The 27,092-nt window shown below is 45.1% G+C and overlaps 1 protein-coding gene across 1 annotated transcript in view; it reads right to left on the reverse strand.

Moving 5' to 3' along the window:
* Positions 1–27,092, reverse strand: part of adarb2 (adenosine deaminase RNA specific B2 (inactive)) — a 321,765-nt gene that overhangs the window by 94,051 nt on the left and 200,622 nt on the right. Inside the window, exon 5 of the mRNA XM_055649994.1 lies at positions 16,053–16,221. Within this exon, the coding sequence (XP_055505969.1) occupies positions 16,053–16,221 (169 nt within the window). The remainder of the gene's footprint in view (positions 1–16,052; positions 16,222–27,092) is intronic.

The following is a 27,092-nucleotide window of genomic DNA, read 5'->3' on the forward strand; positions in this document are numbered from 1 at the left end:
TATTTATTTTTGTAACAGTACACAATTGCTTTGGCTCTGAGCATATGGTCCAATGTTTTCCAATTATCAGGGAAATGAGGATAGATTTTCATTTTTAGTACTTCAGGCAGAGAAATGCCTGTGTGTAAGTCTGTATTGGGAGTACTAAAGATGAATATTTACTCCGAGGAGTATACAGAAAACTACCCACTGTCTATAATGCTGCCTTGCAGCTTAAGAGTAGATTGTTAACTTTAAGGTGTGTTATATATCATTGATATTGGTATTGCTTTAATATTCAGCATATACAGTAAGGAAGGTGAGGCTATGCTTCATAAATTGTACATATTTAAGTGAGCTGTCGCAATAGTCAGTAAGAAGAGGTTTACGTGATGGTTTATGTTGTAAAAGAAATAATGTTTAAATTTTTGAGAATGAAAAGGAGTACATGACTAGCGATGAGCTGTAAAAGCTATGAATGGCACAGTGTGAACAGGTTTGATAGTTACACCTGAGTACCTGTGATGGTGATCTTTTCAAAGCTGCAGCATTTCCAATTTTCCATTCACAACCGTACACTTTACAAAACTGTTGATGTGAATGCTGGCTCAACTCATACTCAGCCAAAATCTCTCCACCATTTATAGATTACATTAAAATAGGAGGTGTGGGAAGGAACTGCAGATGCTGGTTTAAAGCGAAGATAGACACAAAATGCTGGTGTAATTCAGTAGGATAGGCAGCATCTCTGGAGAGAAGGAATGGGTGACATTTCGTGTCTAGTCCCTTCTTAAGACTGATGTCAGGGGAAAGTGAGACACATAGATAAGGAAGTGCAAGGTGTGAAAATAGGTCAAATTGAATGGAGATCAAGGAAAATGTTGAATAGATCATTGTTAGCTGGGAGAAGGTAACAGCAAAGCAAACAGAGGTAAAATGTAGTCGGAGATAGTAAGACTGGTGGGAGAACTGGGAAGGGCGATGGATGGAGAGAGAGGGTTACTTGAAAGAGAAGTCAATGTTCATACCACTGGGTTGTAAGCTGCCCAAGCAAAATATGAGGTGCTGTTCCTCCAATTTGTGCTGAGCCACACTCTGACAGTGGACAACTGGAAGAGGACAAAGAAGATTTATCAGAATATTGTCAGCACTCAGAGCCTTGAGTTATTGGGAGAGGTTAGGGCGGATTAGGACATTATTCTCTGGAGTGCAGGAGGATGAGAGATTACCTTGTAGAAGTGATAACATCATGAGTGGAATAGATAATAGATAGACAGCGTGTGTGGGAAGGAACTGCAGATGCTGGTTTAAACAGAAGAGTCTTTATTTGAAGGTAGGGGAATCAAACACTAAAAGGCATAGGTGAGAGAGAGAAGATTTACAAGGGACCTGAGAGGCAACTTCTTCACACAATGGGTGGTGCGTTTATGGAACGAGCTAATGGCTGATGAAAATGGCTGGAACTGGTACAATAACGTTTAAAAGACATTTGGACAGGCTGGAAAAGCCTTTGTTGATTGTCATCAAGAAAATGTTAAGCTTGCTACGTGCAGGGGGACAAATATTAACTTCACAGGTATCAGCAATGATCAAGCATACTGTGGTGTTTTCGATAGTGTCAGCTTTGCTGCATCTGTACTCCCTCAGCTGGATCTTATATATTCATCATCTATTTATCAATGGATCCCTGTCGTAAAGTCACAAATTCATAGAGTAATACAGCAATCAAACAGACCCTTCGGCCCAACTCGTCCATGCTGGCAAAGGTACCCCTCTCCCATCAGGCAAGAGGTACAGAAGTGTGATAACACACAACTCCAGTTCCAGGAACAGTTTCTTCCCAGGCAACTGAACCATCCTATCAACAATTGGAGAGAGGCCTTGAGCTGCTATCTACCTCATTAAAGACCCTTGGACTATCTTCAATCAGAGTTTACTGGACTTTATCTTGCACTAAATGTTATTCCCTTTATCCTGTATCTGTACACTGTGGACGGCTCGACTGTGATCAAGTACAGTCTTTCCACTGACAGGTTAGCACGCAACAAAAGCTTTTCACTGCACCTTGGTGCACGTGACAATAAACTGAACACAACCAAACTGGTCTGGTGAAGGGTCTTGACCCAAAACGTCACCTATTCCTTCTCTCCAGAGATGCTGACTGTCCCGCTGAGTTACTCCAGCATTTTGTATCTGAACTAAACTTTAGGCGAAAGAAAGAACTGCAGATGCTGGAAAAATCGAAGGTAAACAAAAAACGCTTCAGTCTGAAGAAGGGTCTCGACCCGAAACATCGCCAATTCCTTCTCTCCATAGATGCTGCCTCGCCGGCTGAGTCTCTCCAGCATTTTCTGTTTACCCTAAACTTAAAGCTTGTCCAAAGGTACACATAAATGCCGGAGAAACTCAGCGGGTACAGCAGCATCTACGGAACGAAGGAAATAGGCGACGTTTCGGGCCGAAACGTCACCTATTTCCTTCGCTCCATAGATGCTGCTGCACCCGCTGAGTTTCTCCAGCATTTTTGTGTACCTTCGATCTTCCAGCATCTGCAGTTCCTTCTTGAACACTTAAAGCTTGTCCAACTTGCTAACCTAGCCTTTCTGGTTCTATGACAAGTGTCCATTAAAGATGATGAATATATTAAGATGTGGGAGCATGTTCTGTGTGGGAACACAGCATTAACAAAGCTGACACTATTCAAAACACTATGATGAGCTTGATCATTGCTACCGCTTGTAAAGTCAGTGTCCATCCCAATGCATATAACATAAAAAAGGAAGCCTTAACATTTTCTTGCTGACAATCAACAAAGGCTTTTTCTGCAGGACAGCAAAGCCTTGGTCATTGTAATGGTAATTATAAAAAACAGGACCTACTTAGCGGCCTCAGTGATAACACATGCTTCAACCTTCCAGGTTTGACATTGGGTCCAATAACTTCAGACAATAATCATGCTATTTCCATTTAGTCTTCCCATTATCCCAATTAATTTGTGCTTTTCCACCCCCAGGATTCTGGTGTTTATCATCCATTCTTGTTGTCCAAATTTCAGAACCCTAGTTGCGGCTTAAGTTCTTCAGAAGCTGAATGTCTGAAGAAGGGTCCAACCAAAACGGCACCTATCCATGTTCTCCAGGGTTGCTGCCCGAGCCGCTGAGTTACTCCAGCACTTTTGTGTCTTTTTTTGTAAACCATCCTCTGCAGTTCTTTGTTTCCGCCTCTGGCTTATCAGTTTAGTAAACAATCAATTGTGCCACCATAGCTTCTCCTTCGACCTTGCTCGACGCCCTGTTTAATCTCTGCTGTCTTCCATACTATTGTAGAATCCCCCTTTCATTCTCTCCTCCTCTCATGACTTTCGTTGCCACAAAACATTTATTTATTTCTATTTTTTTAAACTTGCTCATTCAAATACCTGTCCAGATGCCTCTTAAATGTTACTTTTCCTGTCTCCACCACCTCCTCTAGCAGCTCATTTTAGATATCAACTACACTTTGTGTGAAAAAATGGTCGGTGAATGGTACTTCATTGTACTGAGGTGCTGCTTCTATCAAAGCATGACTATAATGTAAAGTCTATAATTTGCGCTAATGATTTAAACCAACTTGTCCTTATCGAAATTTAGTTTAGAGATACAGCGCAGAAACAGGCCCTTCGGCCCACCAAGTCCTCGCTGACCAGTGGCCCTCGTACATTATTACTATCCTACACATTAGGGACAATTTTACAATTTTACTGAAGCCAATTAATCCACAAACCTGTACATCTTTGGAATGTGGGAGGAAATCAGAGGAAACGAGAAAACCCATGTAGTCACAGGGAGAATGTATAATGTTCAAGAAGGAGCTGCAGATACTGGAAAATCGAAGGTAGTCTGAAGAAGGGTTGCGGTCCGAAACGTCGCCTATTTCCTTCGCTCCATAGATGCTGCCGCACCCGCTGAGTTTCTCCAGCACTTTTGTCTATCTCCGGAAGAATGTACAAACTCCATTCAGACAACACCCATAGTTAGGATCGAACTAGGGTCCCCGGGCACTGTAAAGCAGCAACTCTACCGCTGTGCCACCCTATGTATGTCGCTTTTCTGGACTGAGATGGAGCTCAAGTTTGGATGCAGAGTCAGGCTGATGGACTTGGGCCTGATGGAACCCAACTTTATGTGTCGGCTTTGGGTCAGGTTGGGTTGCAAGTACATTCTGATCCACCGTGTAGGATCTGGTCAGGTCCATCCACTCAAGCCCAGCAGTTCTGGTCTTGCTCAGCACTTTATCCAGATCAGGATAACTTGCTTAATATCTCTGGCATGTGACATAAGAAGGAAAGAAAAGGAGGAGCAGGAATAAGCAACCAGGCACCTCCAACCCACCCTGCCATTCAATAAGATCTGCCCCAGGCCTCAATCTCTTTTCTGTGCCAGTTCCCCATAGCCCTTAATTCCCTGATATTTCAAAAACGTATCTACCTCTTTGTATACCTCCAGTGATATAGCCTCCACAATCGTCCCCACCCACTGTGAGAAAAACAATTCACACACAGTGTAACTATATCAAGTCAAGTCATGTCAAGTCAAGTTTATTTGTCACATATCTCCTCATTCTCATTAGTGGTAACATTTCAATATCTACCCAGTCATACCACCTTAGAATTAAATATATTTCAATAAAATCATTTCTTATTTAACTGAAATCCAATGAATACACAGCTCTCTTTTGTGATTGGAATACCATTTCATCCCAGGAATTAGTCCAGTGAACTTCTTCTGGATTGTCGCAAAATAGCATATTTGCAGGTTTAATATGTACTGTGTGGTTGAGTTTGGAGAAAGATTTAGACCTCCCCTCCACCCTTGTCCCCCTCCTGTACTCGAGTCGTTTAAAACAGTTCCACAGTTCGCCAATGGTATCCCTCTTGAGATCGTGTCTTCCCTACCCAACAATGGGGCTACCAGGGCACCACCCTGCCTGGCGTCATTTGTTGTCGGCCCTGATTCATACTGGTCTTTGTGTAAGAAGGAACTGCAGATGCAGGTTTAAACTGAAGACAGAAACAAAAAGCAGGAGTAACTTAGCGGGACAGGCAGCTTCTCTGGAGAGAAGGAATGGGTGACGTTTTTGATCGAGATCGGATTCTTGCCTCCAGCTCTTTAACCCCCCCTCCCCCCCACCTTGGAAGATGCATGGAATGTGGCTGAGAGCTGCAAGCGCAGCGCAATGCAACTTAACAGCACTGTTAGTCACTATGTGATAGAAATTGGGTACATCCAACTACGCCCCTTCAGTTGAGCAGTGGGCTTTCCAGCTTGCATGCTGTGCTCTAATTCAGTGGAGTGCCTGCAGGGGAAATCAGTGACTTGGAAGCAGGGCTTTATTTGAACAACAGATTGCCAAGACATAATACATCAGTCCACCCCACCCCCAGCTCTGCAAACAAAGCTGCTGCAATATATTGCATCTTCAAAGCCTGGTTTGATAACGGGGTTGCTGTTGACATGAGGAAAAGGTGTGAGGTAAAGTTCAGCGTAAATGCCATTACCATGTGAACGTATCTCTGCAAGTTGTCAGCTCAAATCTCTGGAACTGTCAGGCTTTTATTAACTATTGAGCTGGGAAGGTAGAATTAGGACGGCAGAATTTTCTGATCAGATCAAAAAGGCTTTTTAATGCCAATGGCACCGCAGCAGCTGCAGCAAGGCATGTGGTGGAAGATGATGCATTTACATAGCGCCTTTTAAAATCTCAGTATGTCCCAAAGCATTGTATGGTCAATGATTTGGCTGTCCTAACCTATCCAGCTTCTCCTTATAACTCAGACCATCCAGTATGGTCAACATCCTCCCTTTTCTTTTTTTTGTACCATTTTTCACCACATAGAAGGTCAGTGCAGGAGTAGGCCATTCGGCCCTTCGAGTCAGCACCGCCATTCAATATGATCATGGCTGATCATCCAGAATCAGTACCCTGTTCCTGCTTTTTCCCCATATCCCTTGATTCCATTGAACCAGCAACTGCAGTTCCTTCCTACACCATTCAGATAATAATCTTCCTTCTTGTTCTTGCTACCAAAGTGGATAGCCTCACATTTATCCACATTATACAGCATCTGCCATGCATCTGCCCACTCACCCAACCTATCCAATACACCCTACAGCCTCATAGCATCCTCCTCGCAGCTCACACTGCCACCCAGCTTTGTGTCGTCCGCTCATGTTCTTTCATCGCTTATGGAGATTTTTAAAGTCATGAGGGACATAGATAAAGTGGACAGGTCACATTCTCATACATCTTTTCTGCACTTTTTTCAGTTAGTGCCATCCTTCATATTGCAGGGTGACCAGAACTGCATCCAGGGCCCCAAAAGTGGCCCCACCAACATCTTGAACAGCAGCAACATGACATCCCAAATGCTATACTCAACACTACTGACTAATGAAGGCATGTTGCCAGATACCTTCGTTAACACCCTGCCTAACTGTGTCACACTTACATGGAACTATTTAAGGGCCTGTCCCACTTGGCGATTTTTTCGGCGACTGTGGCATCATATCAATGTCGCCAAAAGATTTTGAACATTTCGAACAAAAAAATGTTTCGACACTTGAAAAAACACCGCGCGTCTTACGTCATCATGCCGCGTATTTTTCGGTGACCTGATACGTCAGTCAATGATGCCGGCAGTCGCCGAAAAAATTGCCAAGTGGGACAGGCCCTTTACCTGCATCCTCAGGTCTCTGTTCTGCTACACTCTTTCGTCACCATCCTGTCCACCTGTGGCATCACCTTCCATGCATTGTGTAGCTATAGCTCAATGTCTCTGTGTTCAACAACACTTCCCTTGGCCCTGCCATTTGCCGTGCTAGTCCTGCCCTAGTTTGTCTGACCAAAATACAATACTCAACATTTATCGGAATTTAAACTCATCTGCCATTCCTCTGCCCAATGGGATCAGGATCCCATTGCACTCTTGTAATGTCACGTGTCTCGCCTCCTTGCTGCTTTGGAGACATTTTGCTGCAGAACATTATCCTGAAAATACCTCAAGAATTCAGATGGCTCAAGGTTTCTAACTGGTCAGGAGTGCTAAATGTGATACATAACAGTGCAGCAAAATTCAATACTATTGACATCAACGGAATGAATTTCATAATCTGAGATGCAAACGCAGGAGGTACAATCAGTAAGTTTATGGGTGACATGAAAGATGCTGGTATTATGGATAGTGGGGTTATTTAAAGGCTGGAGCAAGATATAGATTAGATGGAAAGTTGGACAGAGCACTTGCAGATGTAAACAAGTGCAAGGTGATTCATGTTGGGAGGTCACAATCTATGTATACAGTAAATAATACGGCACTAAGAAATACCAATGAAATACCAAAAACGTTGTTGTGGATGTATTGGGCCAAAGGGGGCCTGCTTCCTTGTTGCACAACTCTATGCTCTGAGCACTGAAAGTATGGAGTATTTTCAGATACTTCACTCCTTGAATGGAGAATATCCATCAAATTGCAATTGCTGCTGCAGTGTGCTGCAAACCATAACCTGTGGCATAGTTCAGCTGCTGGGAATGATCCAGGAAGCTTCAGGCTAAACTTCATCTGGGAAGTTCGGCGTGAAAAGTAGATCATCTGCTTTGTACTGCACTGGCTGTGGAAGGGGAATAACAGGAATAACGCATGATAGTCAGTAAAGTCTGATTAAAGATAGTCTCCAATGCGATAGATAGTAGTTCAGGACTGCTCTCTAGTTGTGGTAGGATGGTTCAGTTGCCTGATAACAGCTGTCCCTGAGTCTGGAGGTGTGTGTTTTCATACTGCCACACCTTTTGCCTGATGGGAGAGGGAAGAAGAGGGAGTGGCCAGGGTGTGACGCATCCTTGATTATGCTGCTGGCCTTGCCGAGGCAGCGTGAGGTATAAATGGCGTCAATGGCAGGGAGGTTGGTTTGTGTGATGGTCTGGGCTGCGTTCACAATTTGCTGCAATTTCTTGCGGCCCTGGATGGAGCTATTCCTAAACAATGCTGTGATGCATCCCGATAAAATGCATTCTACGGCGCATCTGTAGAAGTTGCTGAGAGTTGTTGGGGACATACCAAACTTCCTAAGCCTTCTTAATATAATAATAATAATAATATATTTTATTGTCATTGCACATAAGCGCAACGAGATTTAGTATGCAGCTTCCAACCGATGTCATAACATAAATAATTAATAAAATTTGGATTTAGGTATCCCGAGAACATGGATTGTAAAAAGAACAGTAAAACAGTTCTTGGGTAGTCGAGGCCCTTTGGCCCAGATCCCTCTAAACCTTTCCTATCCATGTACCTGCCCGAATGTCTTTTAAATTGTCCGGGGTGAGAATAATCCTTGATAATGCTGGTGGCCTTGCCGAGGCAGCGTGAAGTGTAGATGGAGTCAATAGAAGGGAATTTGGCTTGCGTGAATGTATTCCTGCTTATAGATTGGCCCCACTGTATAGGCGTTTGTGGATTGAATCACTGGCCATATCAACTGGATGAAGCTGCAAACCGGAGAGACTAGTTGGAAAGGTAAAGCTTTGGCCTTTACCTTTAGCAGCAGATGTTCTAAGTTGGTCCATATATATACTTCCATTCAGTCCCTCTACGTTAGAATTGCCACCTACCCTTTTCAATCTGTTCAATTATTGACAGCACTAAAATTACTTCCAAATCTTTTTATGCCCAATAGTGATCTTACCATGAAATATGCCTTAATTGGCTGCATATAAATAGTAATAGAATTGTAAATCATTTATTCTCCAACTATTTGCTTATTGCAGAAAAAGGCGATTTCTTTCATCCACTGTGGAACATGCGATTAAGGGGCAATTTATTCTAAAAAAGCTTTTGCCATTGACAGACCGGTTAAGGAAGGAATGCAGTATTTACAGACTATTCAATACTTTGATTCCATGCATTAATCTCAGTTTACTGAAAATAAATGTGTCTTATCTTGGTGAAAGTCCCTATTTGCTCCAATTTGAAGTTTGCAGGTCTTCAAGGATGCCTGCCACAGTAAATATTTGCCCCAGAAATTGTTGATGTGCAAACGAGTATGTCTCTGATTGTGAAATTAAATGCACATTTCTGAGAAAGTGGAAGCTGGAAAATTGCTGTTCTGAGCCTCGGAGAGGTTGCCACGGCAACCTGCTTATCCACAGAACGTTTCGCGTCGTTCACTCAGATGCGGGAAGAAAAAAGTCATTTGATGCTGTTTGTGATTTCCAATGCATCCCCTCACCTCCCAATAGAGGTCAGCTGAACCCACACACCAATTTCCATCCTACAGGAGCAGGCCTGGGAAAACCCAATTGCAGGTCCTTGCACTGTTAACTAAAAGGTGTTAGAGGCCACCCTGCACTTAATTGTATCATAGAAAAATGTAGCATTGAGTGAAATGGTTTCATTTCCACGCATTTTCATCATCTCCTCATCAGAACTCCCGTTATTAGTTTAGTTCAGTTTAGCACACAGCACGGAAATGGGCCCTTCGGCCCACCAAGTTCACGCTGCCCATGGATCACCCGTTCACACTAGTTCTACGTGATCCCACTTTCTCATCCACTCACGACGCACTAGGGGCAGTTTACAGCGGCCAATTAAACTGCAAACCCGCACAGCTTTGGGATGTGGGAGGAAACGGGAGCACCCGGAGAAAACACACGCAGTCACAGGGAGAACGTGCAAACTCCACACAGACAGCACCCAAAGTCAGGATCAAACCCGAGTCGCGGTGAGGATGTGGCTCTACCTGCTGTGCCACTGTTGGAACAAATCTTTCTTGCGCTCACTCTTATTCAATCCTATCTATCCTTCAACCATGATTGCGCTGAATTTCCTTTTCTCCATGTCTGAATTATTCCATCGCTCGTTTACTGATTTGTAGGCACAGCTTGTCACCAAAGCAGAACACATGCAATGATAATTGATCTACGAGGAATCCGATCAGTCCCAGATAATGCTGGTACTCCCTCTCCCACCAAGGTGTGAGACAACTTTCACTAGAAGGACTCATGAAGGCAGCTGACCAACAACATTTTAAAATGTAATTAGGGGTGGGCAATAAATGCAGCATTTATTGCCAGCGATACCCTCATCCTGAGAAATGAATGAAGAATTTGATGGCACGGTGGTAGAGCTGCCACCTTGCAGTCAGTGCCAGGTTGGATCCTGACTATGGGTTCTGTCTGTATGGAGTTTGTATGTTCTCCCTGTGACCTTGTGGTTTTTCTCCGGGTGTTCCGGTTTCCTCCCACATTTCACTTAGAAACATAGAAACATAGAAATTAGGTGCAGGAGTAGGCCATTCGGCCCTTCGAGCCTGCACCGCCATTCAATATGATCATGGCTGATCATCCAACTCAGTATCCCGTACCTGCCTTCTCTCCATACCCCCTGATCCCCTTAGCCACAAGGGCCACATCTAACTCCCTCTTAAATATAGCCAAGGAACTGGCCTCAACTACCCTCTGTGGCAGAGAGTTCCAGAGATTCACCACTTGGTGTGAAAAAAGTTCTTCTCATCTCGGTTTTAAAGGATTTCCCCCTTATCCTTAAGCTGTGACCCCTTGTCCTGGACTTCCCCAACATCGGGAACAATCTTCCTGCATCTAGCCTGTCCAACCCCTTAAGAATTTTGTAAGTTTCTATAAGATCCCCTCTCAATCTCCTAAATTCTAGAGAGTATAAACCAAGTCTATCCAGTCTTTCTTCATAAGACAGTCCTGAAATCCCAGGAATCAGTCTGGTGAACCTTCTCTGCACTCCCTCTATGGCAATAATGTCCTTCCTCAGATTTGGAGACCAAAACTGTACGCAATACTCCAGTACGCAATACTCCACTTAATTGGCTTCTGTAAATTGTCCCATAGAAATATTGCACGGGTGATCATTGGTCGGCATGGTCAGTGGTCCGAAGGACCTGTTTCCACGCAGTATCTCTGAACTAAACTAAACTAAACTAAACTAAATGTGTAGGAGGGAACTGCAGATGCTGGTTTACACTGAAGATAGACATAAAATGCTGGAGTAAGTCAGCGGGACAGGCAGCGTCTCTGGATAGAAGGAACGGGTGACATTTCAGGTCTGAAGAAGGGCCTCAACCCAAAATGTCAGCCATTCCTTTTATCCAGAGATGCTGCCTGTCCCGCTGAGTTACTGCAGCATTTTGCATCTACAACTAAACTAAACTAAATTAGGACAGAGAATTTATGATCTATTTCTTTAAAATAAATCAGTTAGTGCACAATGGAAAAAACTTGCTAAAAGGAGAATTGAGTCATAGATTGTTGAATCTTTCATGAATTAAAATAGAGCAATGAAGTCTATCATGGTAGCATCATGGTAGTAGGCTTCAGCGAAGAGACAGAACAGTGGAGACACAAGGAATTGCAAATTCTGGTTTACAAAAAAGCTGGAGTAACTCAGCGAGACAGGCAGCATCTCTGGTTAGAAGGAACGGGGGCCGTTTCAGGTCGAGACCCTTCTTCAGACTGAGAGTCAGAGGAGAGGGAGACATAGATGTAAGGAAGCGTAAGGTGTGAAAACGAGACGTCAGAGATGAAATTGTAGAATTGATCATTGTTAGCTAGCAGAACGTGAAAACAAAACAAACAGAAATATAATGTAATTAGGGGGACTGTCAGACTGGTTGGAGAATTAGGAAAAGGGAGGGTTGGAGAGAGAGAGGTAAAGCATGGGTTACTTGAGGTTAGAGAAGACAATATTCATACCGCTGGGGTGTAAGCTGCTGAAACAAAATATGAGGTGCTGTTTCCTCCAATGTGTGCTGGGCCTCACTCTGACAGTGGAGGAGGCCCAGGACAGAAAGGTCAGTGTGGGAATAGGAGGGGGAGTTAAAGTGCTTGGCAAACGGGAGAACAGGTAGGTTTAGATAGACTGAGCGGAGGTGTTCAGCGAAACAATCGCCGAGCCTGCGCTTGGTCTACAGGAGTCCACACCTGGAACAGTGGCTACAGTAGGTGAGGTTGGAGGAGGTGCAAGTGAACCTCTGCCTCACCTGAAAACATGGTTGGGGTCCCTGGACGGGGTCGAGGGGGGAGGTATAGGGACAGGTGTTGCATTTCCTGTGGTTGCAAGGGAAAGTACCGGGGGTGGGGGTGGTTTGGGTGGGAATGGACAAGTTAACCAGAGAGTTGCAGAGGGAACGGTCACTGCGGAAAGCAGAAAGGGGTGGCGATGGGAAGATGTGACTCGTGGTGGGATCCCGTTGGAGGTGGCAAAAATGCTGGAGGATTATATGCAACAGTATATGCGATGGCTGATGGGGTAAAAGGTGAGGACTAGGGGGTCTCTTACGCTGTTGCAACTGGGGGGGAAGGGGGAGCAAGAGTGGAGCTGCGGGATATCGAGGCGTAGATGGAGGAATTGGGAGTAGAGGAGGCGGGGTGGGAAGAAGTGTGGTCCAGATAGCTGTGGGAGTCAGCAGGTTTAAAATAGATGTCAATCGATAGTCTATCTCTTGTGTTCCTGTGCTGCACTGTCCTATGATCTGTCACTTTTCGTGGAAGTGGTAACATCATCATATGCTGCAGGCACCACTGATGTTGACAGGAATGAATTTAAAGTTGGAGAATTCTGACCTTTTTTTTGGTTCATTCAAACTTAAAGCAAGAACTAGCTTTGCAGCATGTCAGGAAGCGTGTGCGAATTAACGGATCCCAGCTGTGATTTGTACTTATTTTCACTGACAGGTGCATATTGATTTACAAATCAGTCCCTTTGCCGACGATTGACACTGATAAGAATATCTCGGCACCTGGGTGCTAGTTGCTGCTTTTTGTCTGAGCAAATGGCCCAGTCGCTTGCTTGTGGTACAGGACCCAAATGAGCCACTTGTAAGCATGTTGGGCCCCATTATCCAATGCTGCGCTGTATAATCACCTTCTCAGTTTCACCTCCCTTCATCTACCCAATCCCCTCATTATTCCCCCCTTAATTTGCCCACTAAGTCACCCCTCACCTTGGGGCTCATGTTGTCGACCTCCCCGTGGTGAGCCCTGTCAACTGACCTCAGTCAGGCGAAAGACAACCGCCAGAGCTACAGCGGCAGGAATAATGCAACCTCAGTCGCCGCAGCTTGCAGCCCTAATGCAACCTTGGTCGCCGCGGCTTGGCGCCAACCCGGAGCATGCGCCCTTCTTAGGGCGGGCACCTACGGATGTCGAACCGGATGGCATCACCCTGCTGCAACTGAATGCTAACTGGCCTGGGCGTTGATGTGGGCGTTACATAAGTTCTGCTGCCTCAAACGCAAGAAGAAGACTCCTCACTATCCCTTCCCCCCCAATTTCCTCCATCCTGTCCAATATGCCCCTCTGTCTCCGAACTCCTTCCTTGGTCCCTCGGTTCATCCACATTCCACAGAGCTTCAACAGGTGTGGGAAGGAAATAACAGCAGATCCTGGTTTTACACTGAAGATAGGCACAAAAAGCTGAAATAACTCAGCAGGTCAGGCAGCATCTCTGGAGAGAAGGGATGGGTGATGTTCTGAAGATAGGCACAAAAAGCTGGAGTAACACAGTGGGACAGGCAGCATCTCTGGAGAGAAGGGATGGTGACATTCCAGTTCGAGACCCTTCTTCAGACTGGTTAGGGATAAGGGAAACGAGAGATATGGACGGTGATGTGGAGAGATAAAGAACAATGAATGAAAGATATGCAAAAAAGTAACGATGATAAAGGAATCAGGCCATTGTTAGCTGTTTGTAGGGTGAAAATGTGAAGCCAGTGCGACTTTGGTGGGGGAGGGATAGAGAGAGAGGGCATGCCGGGGCTACCTGAAATGAGAGAAATCAATATGCATCACCTATTCCTTCTCTCCAGAGATGCTGCCTGACCCGCTGAGTTACCCCAGCTTTTTGTGCCTTTCCTCATAGCTTCGATAAGTACTGTGTCTGTCCTACCCCTATTTAACATCTCAAAGTGCATTGTCTCGTTAAATTCATCTGATAACACCCTGCACCAGCTTTTAGTACCATCTATATCCTGCTGGGGTCTCATACAAACTTGCTCACTATCCTCAACACTTCCAATGTTGTCTTCAAACCTAATAATCGTACCTCCTCCATCCAAGTTGTTAATATAGATCACAAACTACCGGGTTCCCTGGGATACAACCTGGGCAAAATCAATGTTTAAACTCGTGTGACAACACAAATAAATAACTTTTGTAGACTTCATATATTTAGGTCTGAATCATTAAATGAACAAGCACCTCGCTACATTGATATTAGACTTGCATGTAATGAGACAAGGGGCATATTTAAAACATAGAATACGGCACAAAGTTTTGGAATGTGGTCTGTATGAGAATAAAGTGGATGTGGTTTGGAAATTTCAACATTTAATTCTGCCTTTGGAGGATTTCCATGTCGTCTAATTCGATCAATCTATTTTACTGGCAGCCTCTAGATTACACTTCATTCAGGCATTGAAATAGCATTTCTGATTCCTTGGCATTAGATATACACGTAGGCAAGACCACATGGATACTTAAAATAAAGGGATTAGATGTGTATTTCAATAGATCCCAGTCTGACAGGCACCAGCCCAGTGGACTGATTCAGTGGGACTACAAAGAAATCCTACAAATCAGAATTAATTATCCCATAAAAATTCCAAAGTCCACCTTTGTATCCTATGTCTAGTCCTGTTGCCAAGCAGGCAGTGTCTAAAGGAATCCACAGGATTTGAGTTTCCTGTCTTGATGCTTTTAGTTTTCTTGGTTTGATGGCCCTTCCAGCACAAAATATATGCAGCCTAAAATATGCAGCTTAAGGATACTTCCTTCCTGGTATGATGTAAATCAGAGGCAAACCTTCTCTTAAATCAATGAGAGACACAAAATGCTGGAGTAACTCAGCGGGATAGGCAGCATCTCTGGAGAGAAGGAATGGGCGACGTTTCGGGTCGAGAACCTACTGCAGACTGATTCTCTTAAATCAGTTGTCATTTGGGTTGGTCATGGTGGTATTCGGTATGCTAGTACTGCCTTATTTAATAAAGTCACAATGCAGGGACATGGTGCAGGGTGAAAGAAACTTCTACCACCCCTCACCTCAACCTATCAGAATCCTGTTCTGGTTTAATAAAAGGGTTTGCTTCGAGCTAGATTTTTGCTTATGTTCAGATAATTCTTACTCTGATGTGAAATTTATAAACTGAGGTTGAAAGGCTCCTTGACTACATGAGAGCTGTTCACAGTGACTGCCTTTTTGGGGATGAAGGAGAGGGAGGGAGTGGTGAGATGAGGGTTTAGTTTAGTTTAGAGATACAGCGCAGAAACAAGCCCTTCCACCCATCGAATCCGCACAAACCAGCGATCTCCGCACTCTAACACTATCCTACACACACTTGGAACATTTTACACTTATACCAAGCAAATTAACATACAACCCTGTACGTCTTTGGAGGGTGGGAGGAAACCAAAGATCTTGGAGAAAACCCACACAGGTCACGGGGAGAACGTACAAACTACCTACAGACAGCACCCGTAGCGGGATCGAACCTGAGTCGTCGGCGCTGCAAGCGCTGGAAAGCAGCAACCCTACCGCCACCGTGCCGCTCCTACTGCAGGGTCGTTTCAGCGTTTTGGGGGAAATACCCCGATCGCAACCACAGGCCATATGGAGTGAAATAGCAAACAAATCTTCAAAATACTTATTTACTAGTTTGTTTCATCATCTATGCCAATTGAATATAAGGGTGCTCGATGTACGTTGTCAATTTACTGCCTAAATTAGCACAGAAAGCAAAATCATACTTTGTATTTGAAGTGCATCATATTACTTGAACTCATTCCTCAACATTACTTTAAGTTTACATTTAAAACCTATCCAAAATTGGGATTAGGTGGGATCAATATACTTTGACCGTAGTTCATCCAAACAATAGATGGCCTTGTTTGTGAATGCAGAGAGAAGATTATAATTGTGGAGCCTTGAAGAGGCTGCGGCATAATTTTGAATTTAATGGTAGGGTGAAGGGTTAAGATGAAGAATGAGGAGAATGATTTTTTTCTTTGTTTACCTTAAATGTAGGTCCAGCTGAGAGTAAAGGAAACGAACTAAAGATCTCCGTACAATAATTTCAGCATGGCAATCATTTAGGGCTAGACCCTGGTTACTAATGTATTCTCCGTTTATACATTTTGTCCCTGTTGATAGGGCAACAACCTGGGCATCCTTCATGTTTAGACCTGTAAGAGGAAACAGCAGAAGAAAATTGTTTTTTAAAAGCGTGTTGAGGTTGGCCATAAGCTCAAGCGAGCCACTCAGCAAAAGTTTACAGTTAATTACCTTATCTCTTTTAGTTTGCAGAGCAGCACACTGGTGCAACAAGTAGCATCAAAATTGGGAATAGATGGGATGAATACGGAACATCAACACCAGAATTCTCAGAATTCAGGATTCTCAACACTGGAAAACACGGTGGCGCAGCAGTAGAGTTGCTGCCTTACAGCGTCAGAGACCTGGGTTCAATCCCGACTACGGGTGCTGTCTGCACAGAGTTTGTGTGTTCTCCCCGTGACTTGCGTGGGTTTTCTCCAAGGTCTCAGAGATTTCTTCCCACACTCCAAAGACGTACAGGTTTGTAGGTTAATTGGCTTGGTATCAATGTAAATTGTCCCATGTGCAGAATAGTGTTGAGTGTACGTTACACTCTGCTGATAAAAGGAAGCTGAATTTCAGTTGAGGATTCAGCCCTGTAGATGGCATCCACACCTCTTGTTGCACCACTTGCAGCAACCAGGACACCGAGCTTCCACTTACTCTCTCACTCCGAGAGTCCGGCTCAAGCTGAGCAAGGTTCTATGCACACACCAAGCAGCGGAGGTGATGAGTGCACATTGAGTTTTCAGTTTTGACGTCATCTAACCAGTGATTCATTCGAGTGCACAGGACGGCACAGTGGTGCAGCGGTAGAGATGCTGCCTTACGACGCCAGGGTCCTGGGTTCGATCCTGACTATGGGTGCTGTCAGTATGGAGTTTGTACCGTCTCCCTGTGACTGTGTGGGTTTTCGCCGGGTGCTCGTGTATCCTCCCACACTCCAAAGAAGTACAGGTTTGTCAGTTAATTGGCTTGGTAAAATTGTAAATTGTCCCTCATATGTTGTATAGTGCTAGTTAGTGTATGGGGATAATATATGGGGTCGGCTTGAACTCGGTTTAGTTAAGGAGCATAGCACGGAAAGTGGACCTTTACGCCCACCGAGTCCACGCTGACCATCGATCACCCGTTCACACTAGTTCTATGTCATCCCACTTTCTCATTCACTCCTTTCACATGTGGGGCGCTTTACAGAGGCCAATTACCTACAAACATAGAAACATAGAAACATAGAAATAAGGTGCAGGAGTAGGCCATTCGGCCCTTCGAGCCTGCACCGCCATTCAATATGATCATGGCTGATCATCCAACTTAGTATCCCGTACCTGCCTTCTCTCCATACCCCCTGATCCCCTTAGCCACAAGGGCCACATCTAACTCCCTCTTAAATATAGCCAATGAACTGGCCTCGACTACCCTCTGTGGCAGAGAGTTCCAGAGATTCACCACTCTCTGTGTGAAAAAAGTTATTCTCATCTCGGTTTTAAAGGATTTCCCCCTTATCCTTAAATTGTGACCCCTTGTCCTGGACTTCCCCAACATCGGGATCAATCTTCTTGCATCTAGCCTGTCCAACCCCTTAAGAATCTTGTAAGTTTCTATAAGATCCCCTCTCAAACTCCTAAATTCTAGAGAGTATAAACGAAGTCTATCCAGTCTTTCTTCATAAGACAGTCCTGACATCCCAGGAATCAGTCTGGTGAACCTTCTCTGCACTCCCTCTATGGCAATAATGTCCTTCCTCAGATTTGGAGACCAAAACTGTACGCAGTACTCCAGGTGTGGTCTCACCAAGACCCTGTACAACCTGCGCGTCCTTGGGACATGAGAGGAAACCGAAGCACCCCGTGGAAATCCAAATAGTTAGAGGGAGAACGTGCAAACTCTGCACAGACAGTACCCAAGGTCACGATCGAACCCTGGTCCCCGGCGATTTGAGGCAGGATCTCTACTGCTGCGCCACCGTGGCGCCCACAGTGCTGGTTAGAGGAGGTGGAAGTGGATTTTATTCCAGTCGGTGGAGGGAAGAATAACGGCAACTGGGCTTCACTGAACTGGGACGCGGTGCTGCTGAATTCATAGACGTGTGAAACTCTGAATTCTGCAGTGCTGCAACCTAGTTCAGTGGACAAGATGCACTGTAGCACGTTGGTGTGGCCACCCCCTAAATCCACAACTACCAGCAGGAAGGTCAAGCAGAGGTCATCTGGCAGGTCATCAAGTACGTCATCTGGGACCACCTCCAGAGTCTCATTTAGGCTGTAAAGCACCCTGACTTGGAACCTCTGTTCCTTCTTTGTCATTAGTTCTGTCATTAAATTCTGGAATTCAATTCAACTGCAGATGCCGGAAGCAAAGCAAATTGCAAAGTGCTGGAGGAATTCAGCGGAATTGGCAGCTTCTGTGGAGGGAATCAATGAATTGAAAGATCCAGCCTGGAAGCAGGCCATTCGGCCCACTGAGTCCGTGCCGACCAACGCTCACACTAGATCTAAGTTATCCCAGTTTCTCATCCACTTCATACACACAAGGGTCAATACACACAGGGACAATTAACCTGCAAACCTGCATGTCTTTGGATTGTGGGTGGAAAACAGAGCACCCGGAGGTCACAGGGAGAACGTGCAAACTCCACACAGACAGCACCCGAGGTCAGGATCGAACCCGAGTTCCTGGCACTGTGAGGCATGAGGCAGCAGCTCTGCCAGCTGCGTCACTGCGCTGCCCTGAGGACAAGTTGTCTGGTCCTAGACTTTGGATGATGTTTCAGGTGGGGACATTTCTTTAGCAATTCATTTTTCGCTCCAGAAATTCAACGTTGTGGAAGCCCCTTCACCACAAGAACAGCAGCAGAAGGTTGATAGAGAAACTACGCGGAAACAGACGCTTTGACCCACCAAGTCCGCGCTGACAAGCAATCACTTGATCCGGTGGGTGGCGCGACTCACGTCGCAGCGGCCTCTGCAGTCTGTCTGTTTTTTTGTTATTTTTTTGTCCCGTTTTAATGTAGTTTTAATTTTTTTGATGGGGTATGTGTGTGTGTGTGTGTGTGTATGTGTGGGGCGGGGGGTGGGGGGGGAAACTTTTAAAATCTTTCCCCTGCACGGAGAACCCGACCTTTCCCTGTCGGGTCTCCGTTGTCGTTGGGGCCTAGCACCGTGGAGCGGCCTCCAGCAGGAATTGGGTCTCCAGTCACGGAGCTGCGGACCTACTCACCATCGTGGAGCTGGCCGAGTCCGAAGCGGGTGGAGCGGTGGTGGCGTGCTGCTGCGACCCGACCCCGGGGATTCGGAGGCTCCAACCGCAGGTCTGGTAGACAGTAACACCGGGAACCCGCGGGTCCCCGCTGGGAGACCGCTTTTCGGGGCTTCGGCAACGGCGACTTCACCCGCCCGAGTAGCGGGGTTGAGGATGACCTGGAGCGGGGCCTGATATCATCGCCCGGCGTGGCTTCAACGGCTGCGGGACTTTGCTAGCGCCCGCCCGGGGCTCCAACAACAAGACCCGGAGCGTGGCCTTGCACCACCCGGCGCGGCGTTAATGGCCGCGGGACAATTGTTGTCGCCCGCCGGGGGCTCTGACTTGGGCTCTGACTTTGACTCTGACATCGGGGGGAGAGGGAAGTGCAGGGGAGAGATAAGTTTTTTGCCTTCCATTACAGCGAGGAGGAGATGCGCTGTGATGGATGTCTGTGTAAATTGTGTTGTGTCTTGGGTCTTTTTTTTCTTGTATGTATGACTGCAGAAACAACATTTCACGAGCCTCTATGAGGTTCAAGTGACAAATAAATTGTATTGTATTGTATTGTACTTCATACATTGCCACTGTCCTACACACTAGGGACAATTTACAATTTTTCTGAAGCCAACAAACCTGTACGCCTTTGGAGTGTGGGAGGAAACTGGGGTAGCCGTAGAAAACCCATGCGGTCATGGGGAGAATGTACAAACTGTTTGTAGACGGCACCCGTAGTCAGGATCGACTCTGGGTCCCTGGCACCAGAAGGCAGCAACTCTACCACTGTGCCGCCCCCATTTATGAATTTGTTTTTTGAAAGTGGGTTGTGGTAGTTACATCTATGTCCCACACACTGTGAACAAACAAAATGAAGCCTCTTCAGCTTTATTTGCCCCAGCTCTTTGAAAGAGTTTGCTGATTAATTCTCCACCATTAGTCTGTTTGGGTGTTTCAGAAGTCCGTAGCAATCCTTGACATTATTTTCCAAGTTACTGCGATTTGAGTATTCTGGGAACTTTATAAGTAGTTCCACTATAAGTACTCCGTAACGTACGGGGAGGCAAAGTGGTACAGCGGTAGTGTTGCTGCCTTACAGCACTAGAGACCCGGGTTCGATCCAGCCTCTGGGTCCTCTCTGTATGGAGTTTATATGTTCTCCCCAAGACCACGTGGGATTTGCCTGGGTTCCTCTCACATTCAAAAGATGTACAGGTTAATTGGCTTTGGTAAAATTGTAAATTGTCCCTGGGGTGTAGGATAGTTCTAGTGTACGGGATGATTGTTGGTCGGCATGGACTTGGCGGGCTGAAGGGCTTTATCTCTGAAGAATATAGTCAAAGAATAGGCCCTATTGAGAAGGCCAACTTGCCCGTGGTAACACCACCTATTGCTGGGTCCTCTCACCCAATACCCAATACGGATGTTTCTTTAACATCACTGACCCCAAATCCTGGAACTCCCTTCCCAACAACATTAAGGGAATGCCTACACACTACAAGAACGACTATGGTTCAAGATGGCAGCTTACCATCCCATCTGCAAGGTAAAGTAGAAATGGGCACTAAATTATGTTCACCTTCCAAAAGAAAATGAATGAAACTTATATTTCAGAAGTGCTGTATCTGTCCAAAAACACAAATCCTGGATATCATTGGGAAAACCAGATCTTCACTCTGACAAACTATCATTACACTCTGTCTTTCTTCCCCTTTTCTTGCCCTTGCCCCAGATGGATGCACACCCATTTCTCCCTTTCCCTTACCTCCTGTCCTCTTCCACCTATATTTCTTCCTCTAGCTTCACATTTCGCACTGCATCTCCCCTCATCTCCTTATCTCATCACCTTTTGTCTTTTAATCTCTGGCTTTTGTCCAATCATCTACCAGTCAAAAAGTCCTCAGCTCTGTACACCTGTAATTTGCCAGACTTTGCCCTGCCCCACCACTCTTCCAGCTTTCTGCCTCCCCCCCCATACCTACCACAATCAGTCCGGAGAATGGTCCTGGCCCAAACATTGCCCATCCATGTTCTCCAGAGTTGTTGCTTTACCCGCTGAGATATTCTGTCCCTTTGTGTCTTTTCTTGTAAACCAGCATCTGGAGTTCCTAGGGACATCAATCTGCCTTCTGCCCGTGAGCTAATTTTGCATTCACATCGTCCCTGCCAATTTTAATCTCACGGAATATCATGGGTATCGTGGATTAGACAGTAACCCGAAGATAGACACAAAAAGCTGGAGTAACTCAGCGGTACAGACAGCATCTCTGGAGAGAAGGAATGGTTGACATTTCAGGTCGAGACCCTTCACGACCCGAAACGTCACCTATTCCTTCTCTCCAGAGATGCTGCCTGTCCCGTTGAGTTACTGTAGCATTTTGTGTCTATCTTCGGTATTAAACCTGCATTTGCAGTTCCTTTCGTACACATTTAGATAGTGATCTGTGGTTTGCTCTATGCTCCAAATGCTCTATGCAACAAAACACTATCCTGGAAACTTTCCAATCAGGTTTCAGGGCTCACCACAGCACAGAGTCTGCTTGTTGAAGGTACACAATGACCAACTGCTCGCCGTTGATTCCAGTGACTGTGCAATCCCGCTCCTTCTTGACCTCAGCGCAGCATTTGACACTGTCGACCACACCATCCTAATTGACCGTCTCCGGTACGGGGCTGGTATTGATGGCACTGCCCTGAGCTGGTTCAACTCCTACCTCAAAGGTAGGAGCTTCTCGACTAACATAGGCAACTCATTCTCCTCCCCAGCTAGCCTCTGCTGTGGGGTTCCACAAGGTTCCATCCTTGGCCCCATTCTCTTCTCCCTGTATATGCTCCCCTTAGACCGAGTCATTGAAAGGAACGGCATTTCCTTCCATTGCTAAGCAGACGATACCCAACTCTATCTCACCCTGAAGCCCAAAAACCAATCAAATCTGTTTAACCTTACCCACTGCCTCGAGGATATAAAGTGTTGGATGGCCCAGAACTTCCTCCAACTAAACGAGAGTAAGTCTGAGGTCATCCTTCTCGGCCCCTCGGACTCAATCAAAATGATAGCAGGCAGCCTTGGAAGCCTTACCCCACTACTCAAACCTCACGTCAAAAACCTTGGCGTGATATTTGACTCAGTACTGAAATTTGACAAACAAGTCAATGCTGTGGTAAAAGCTAGCTTCTTTCAGCTTCGGACGATAGCTAAAATAAAAAAAAATCCTCCAGTTTGATGACCTGGAAAAGATCATCCACACATTCATCTCCTCCCGCCTAGATTACTGCAACTCCCTTTACACTGGCATCAGCCAATCTTCCCTGTCCCGCCTGCAACTGGTCCAAAACGCCGCAGCGAGACTCCTGACGGGCACCCGAAAAAGGGACCACATCACCCCGATCCTGGCCTCTCTCCACTGGCTCCCTGTGCGGTTCCGTATAAACTTCAAGATTCTCCTCCATGTCTACAAAGCCCTCAATGGGCTTGCCCCCACCTACATAAAAAGTCTTCACACCCACCACTCCACCTCCAGGCCCCTCAGATCGGCCGACTTGGGGTTGCTGAATATCCCACGGTCTAGGCATAAGCTCAGGGGCGACCGCGCCTTTGCGGTTGCAGCCCCTAGACTGTGGAACAGCATCCCCTTTCCCATCAGAACTGCCCCCTCCATCAACTCCTTTAAGTCAAGACTAAAGACTTATCTATACTCCCAAGCCTTTCCTGACATCCTCTGAGTGAGGGCTACATGTATGCAGCTTGTTTTGTTATGCTATTCTTATAACAAATGTAAAGCACTTTGGCCAACGAGAGTTGTTTTTTAAATGTGCTATATAAATAAATGTGACTTGACTTGACTTGACTTAATGCACACTGGTACCAGTGCAGTACAATTAAGGTAAAATGATTGCTGTAATTTTAACAAAAGGAGAAGGCTAAGTCTGAGGATGGGTCCCGACTCAAAATGTCACCTCTCCATGTACTCCAGAGATGCCCCACTGGGTTACTCCAGCACTGTTTTTTTTTAAGTTTAAATTTTAGCCTGCTAGTAGCTATATTAATGCTGAGCCAGCATTTGTCAGCCGTCCACTGTCTAACAGAATGTAAAGTGGTGCCTGCCTGAAACATCAGGCATGAGCCAAGATAATCCCAATATAGCCAATACAAGCACAATGGCCACCACTAGCTCCGAGGACTATTTACACTTAGACAGATCCACAGACGTAAAGCTAAAATTTCCACTAGTGGGAGAGTCTGGGACTAGCCTCACAATTAAAGGACGTTGTTTTAGGAAGGAGGCGAGGAGAATTTCTGCCAAATGTCAGAGGGTGGTGAATCTGTGGAAATCTTTGCCGCAGAAGGCTGTGGAGGCCAAGTCAGTGGATATTTTTAATGCAGAGATAGATAGATTATTGATTAGTACAGGTGTCAGAGGTTATGGGGAAAGGGCAGGAGAATGAGGTTAGGAGGGAGAGATAAATAAATCAGTCATCATTGAATGGCGGAGTAGACTTGATGGGCCGAATGGCCTAATTGTACTCCTATCACTGACCTTATCACCTTAAGGGTTTTTCACACAATCAGAAAGTAGGGATCTGTGAATTATGATGAATGAATTCGGTGTGCATATTCACAGCAGTGGAACTCCATTAATTTGGCCTGCCTTAAATTAAGTGAGTGGAGTTAAGATGCATAATTAAGTTATAACTGCATGCTTGGCAATTGGAAAGTTTAATGCTAGTCATATTAGACTGCTCTACCTGTGACAGTCAGCCTGGCATTAATGCTTTGGGGAACCGCACTTGAATTTTTTGCAAATTGTCAAAATAATTCTCTCCCCGTTTCTCTTTAGAGAAAAAAACAATGAGATTGCCGTGGCGAGCTGTACGTTCGTAAGGGATTAAAAAAAAGACAGCTCCTTTGTCCTGCCTGCCTTGCCGAGTATCTGCCTATTCACATTCCAAAAGACGGTGATTGTCACTTCCAACAAAGGGTCCACGGTGGATGGCGACAGATTCAGACGGAACTAAATGGCAGCGCAGGAGAGGACGATGGGCATTTGAAAGCCTGCCTTTTTAAATGAGATGTTAAAAATAACTTGTGTAATTAAACCTGTCAAAACTTATCAAAAAAAATGCAGAAAGGGGACTAAATTAAATGGTCTGCCACATCTGTGTTGCAGCGATTATATAAATGCTGGGTAAGGTTATTTCTTGAGTTCTAACTTTGGTTGTCCTGCGAGGCAGAGGTCAAGGATTGAAATTCCGAAATGGAAAGTGAAAGGACAATTCATCTCTATTGAAGGCGGGTGGAATCATTTATAATTCATAATAATTAGAATGGCGGGCAGCCATTTAAAATTTATATTGTGCATGTAGTCTAAGATTCGGTGGTTTATGTGCAGCTGCAGTAACTGGGGTTTTTCATGACACAAACCTTTATTCCTATAATGTGGCTTTTTTTTGTACCTTGACCCAGACACTGGCCTGACCTTACCGGCAGGGTTCGTAACTGTAATAATAATAATAATAATAACTTTATTTATAAAGCACTTTAAACAACTGCAGTTGTTTAACTGTAGATAAGAAGCAAAACTTTGCAGGTTGCAACTGTTCCAGAATCACTTCAAATTTTCTATGTGAAGTATATTTTTCAAGCTGTTCCTAATTTTCTTTGTCACATACTCCAGAATGAATGACGTAAAATGGGAGTGTGCCATCGCAGCTCCCATGTACTACTGCAACGTTTAAGAAACATTTAGACTGATGCAGAGGGATCTAAGGGTACAGGTAAGTAGTGTGTTGAAAGTGGGGTCACAGGTAGATAGGGTGGTGAAACGTACTTTTGGCACGCATTGGCCTTCATCAGTCAGTATTGAATATAGAAGTTGGGTGGTCATTTTGCAGTTGTATAAACTGCTGGTGAGGCTGCATTTAGAGTATTGCATTCAGTTTTTGGGCACCATGTTATCGGAAAGATGTTGTCAAACTGGAAAGGGTGCAGAGAAGATTTACGAGGATGTTGCCAGGACACATGGAGCTGTGTTATAGGGAGAGGCTGAACATGCTAGGATTCTATTCCTTGGAGTGCAGGAGGATGAGGGGTGATCTTATAGAGGTGTAGAAAATCATGAGAGGAATAGATCGGGTAGACACACAGAGTCTGTTGTCCAGATTAGGGGGATCGAGAACCAGAGGACATACTGTAGGTTTAAGCTGAAGGGGGAAAGATTTAGTAAGAACCTGAGGGGTAACTATTTCACACATAGTGTGGTGGGTGTCTGGAACGAGCTGCGGAGGAGGTAGTTGAAACAGGTACATGGAGGCCGGTTCTCTGGAAACTTTCAAGAGAGAGCTAGATAGGGCTTTTAAAGATAGCAGAGTCAGGGAATATGGGGAGAAGGCAGGAACGGGGTACTGATTGGGGATGATCAGCCATGATCACATTGAATGTCAGAGCTGGCTCAAAGGGCCAAATGGCCTACTCTTGCACCTATTGCCTATTGTCTATTGTTTAAGAAATGTTGAGACAGGCACATGGAGAAGAAGTTTAGAAGGATATGGGTCAAACACAGGCAGATGGAACTAGTGCATATGGGACATGTTGGTCAGTGTGGGCAGGTTGGGCTGAAGAGTCTGTTTCCATGCTGGATGACACTATGAGCCATTTTTATCATTTGTGCAAGAAAGCTATTCTCATTGGGATAACAATACCTGTGCCAGTGTGCGTGTGTGATGTCTAAGTACTGGTTCACATCACAGAATGGGGATGATCTGCAGATATAATAGATTGTGGAGTCATAAAGTCGTCCAGCACAAGAATAGACCATTTGACCCAACATGTCTATGTTGACCATCAAGTACCAACTCTCTACGTTCTGTCTTTAAGCTAATTCTGCATCTACATTATCATTGACACTTCAACCCCATGGACTTCATGGGTTTCATGGAATTAGCATGGTCTTTTGTTCTCCAAATGAACTTCTCATTGCTTGGCCAAGGTGGATGAATCCCTGGAGCCTGACCAAGTATATCCTAGGACACTGTGGGAAGCTAGGGAAGACATTGGTGGGGCCCAGGCATCGGTTTTTATATCATCGTTAACTATGGGTGAGGTGTTAGAATATTTTGCTTTTATTTAAAGTGGGCCCTAAGCACAAACCAGGGAACAACAGGGCAGTTTGAGCCTAACATCAGATATGGGAAAGTTACTGAACGGGATTCTACTAAAGAGATGGGATCTATCTGTCTCTGGAAAGGCAAGGACAAGCTATGAATAGTCAATACAGGTTTGTGTGTGGGAAATTGTGTCTCACAAATTTGAATGTGTTTTTTGAAGCGATGACCAAGAAGATTAGAAAGGGGACTGCAGTTGACATAGTCATAGAGCGATACAGTGTCGAAACAGGCTCTTTGACCTGACCTGACCTGCACTGACCGACCAACATGTTCCATTTACACTATTCCATTTACCTGCCAGTGCTTGGCCCATACTTCTACCTCTAAACCTATCCTATTCATGCAACGGTCTAAATGTTTCTTAAACATTTCAAATACCTCAACTACCTCCTCTGGCTGTGTCTGTTCTACACACCCACTACCCTTTGTGCAAAAAAGTTACCGCTCAGATTTCTATTAAATCTTTCCCCCTCAACCTTAAACCTATGATTCACAATTCTCCTACTCTGGGCAAGAGACTCTGTGATTCTACCCGATCTATTCCTCTCGTGATTTTATA

Source organism: Leucoraja erinacea, chromosome 2 (genome assembly GCF_028641065.1).
Source record: "Leucoraja erinacea ecotype New England chromosome 2, Leri_hhj_1, whole genome shotgun sequence".
Taxonomy (NCBI): Eukaryota; Metazoa; Chordata; class Chondrichthyes; order Rajiformes; family Rajidae; genus Leucoraja; species Leucoraja erinaceus.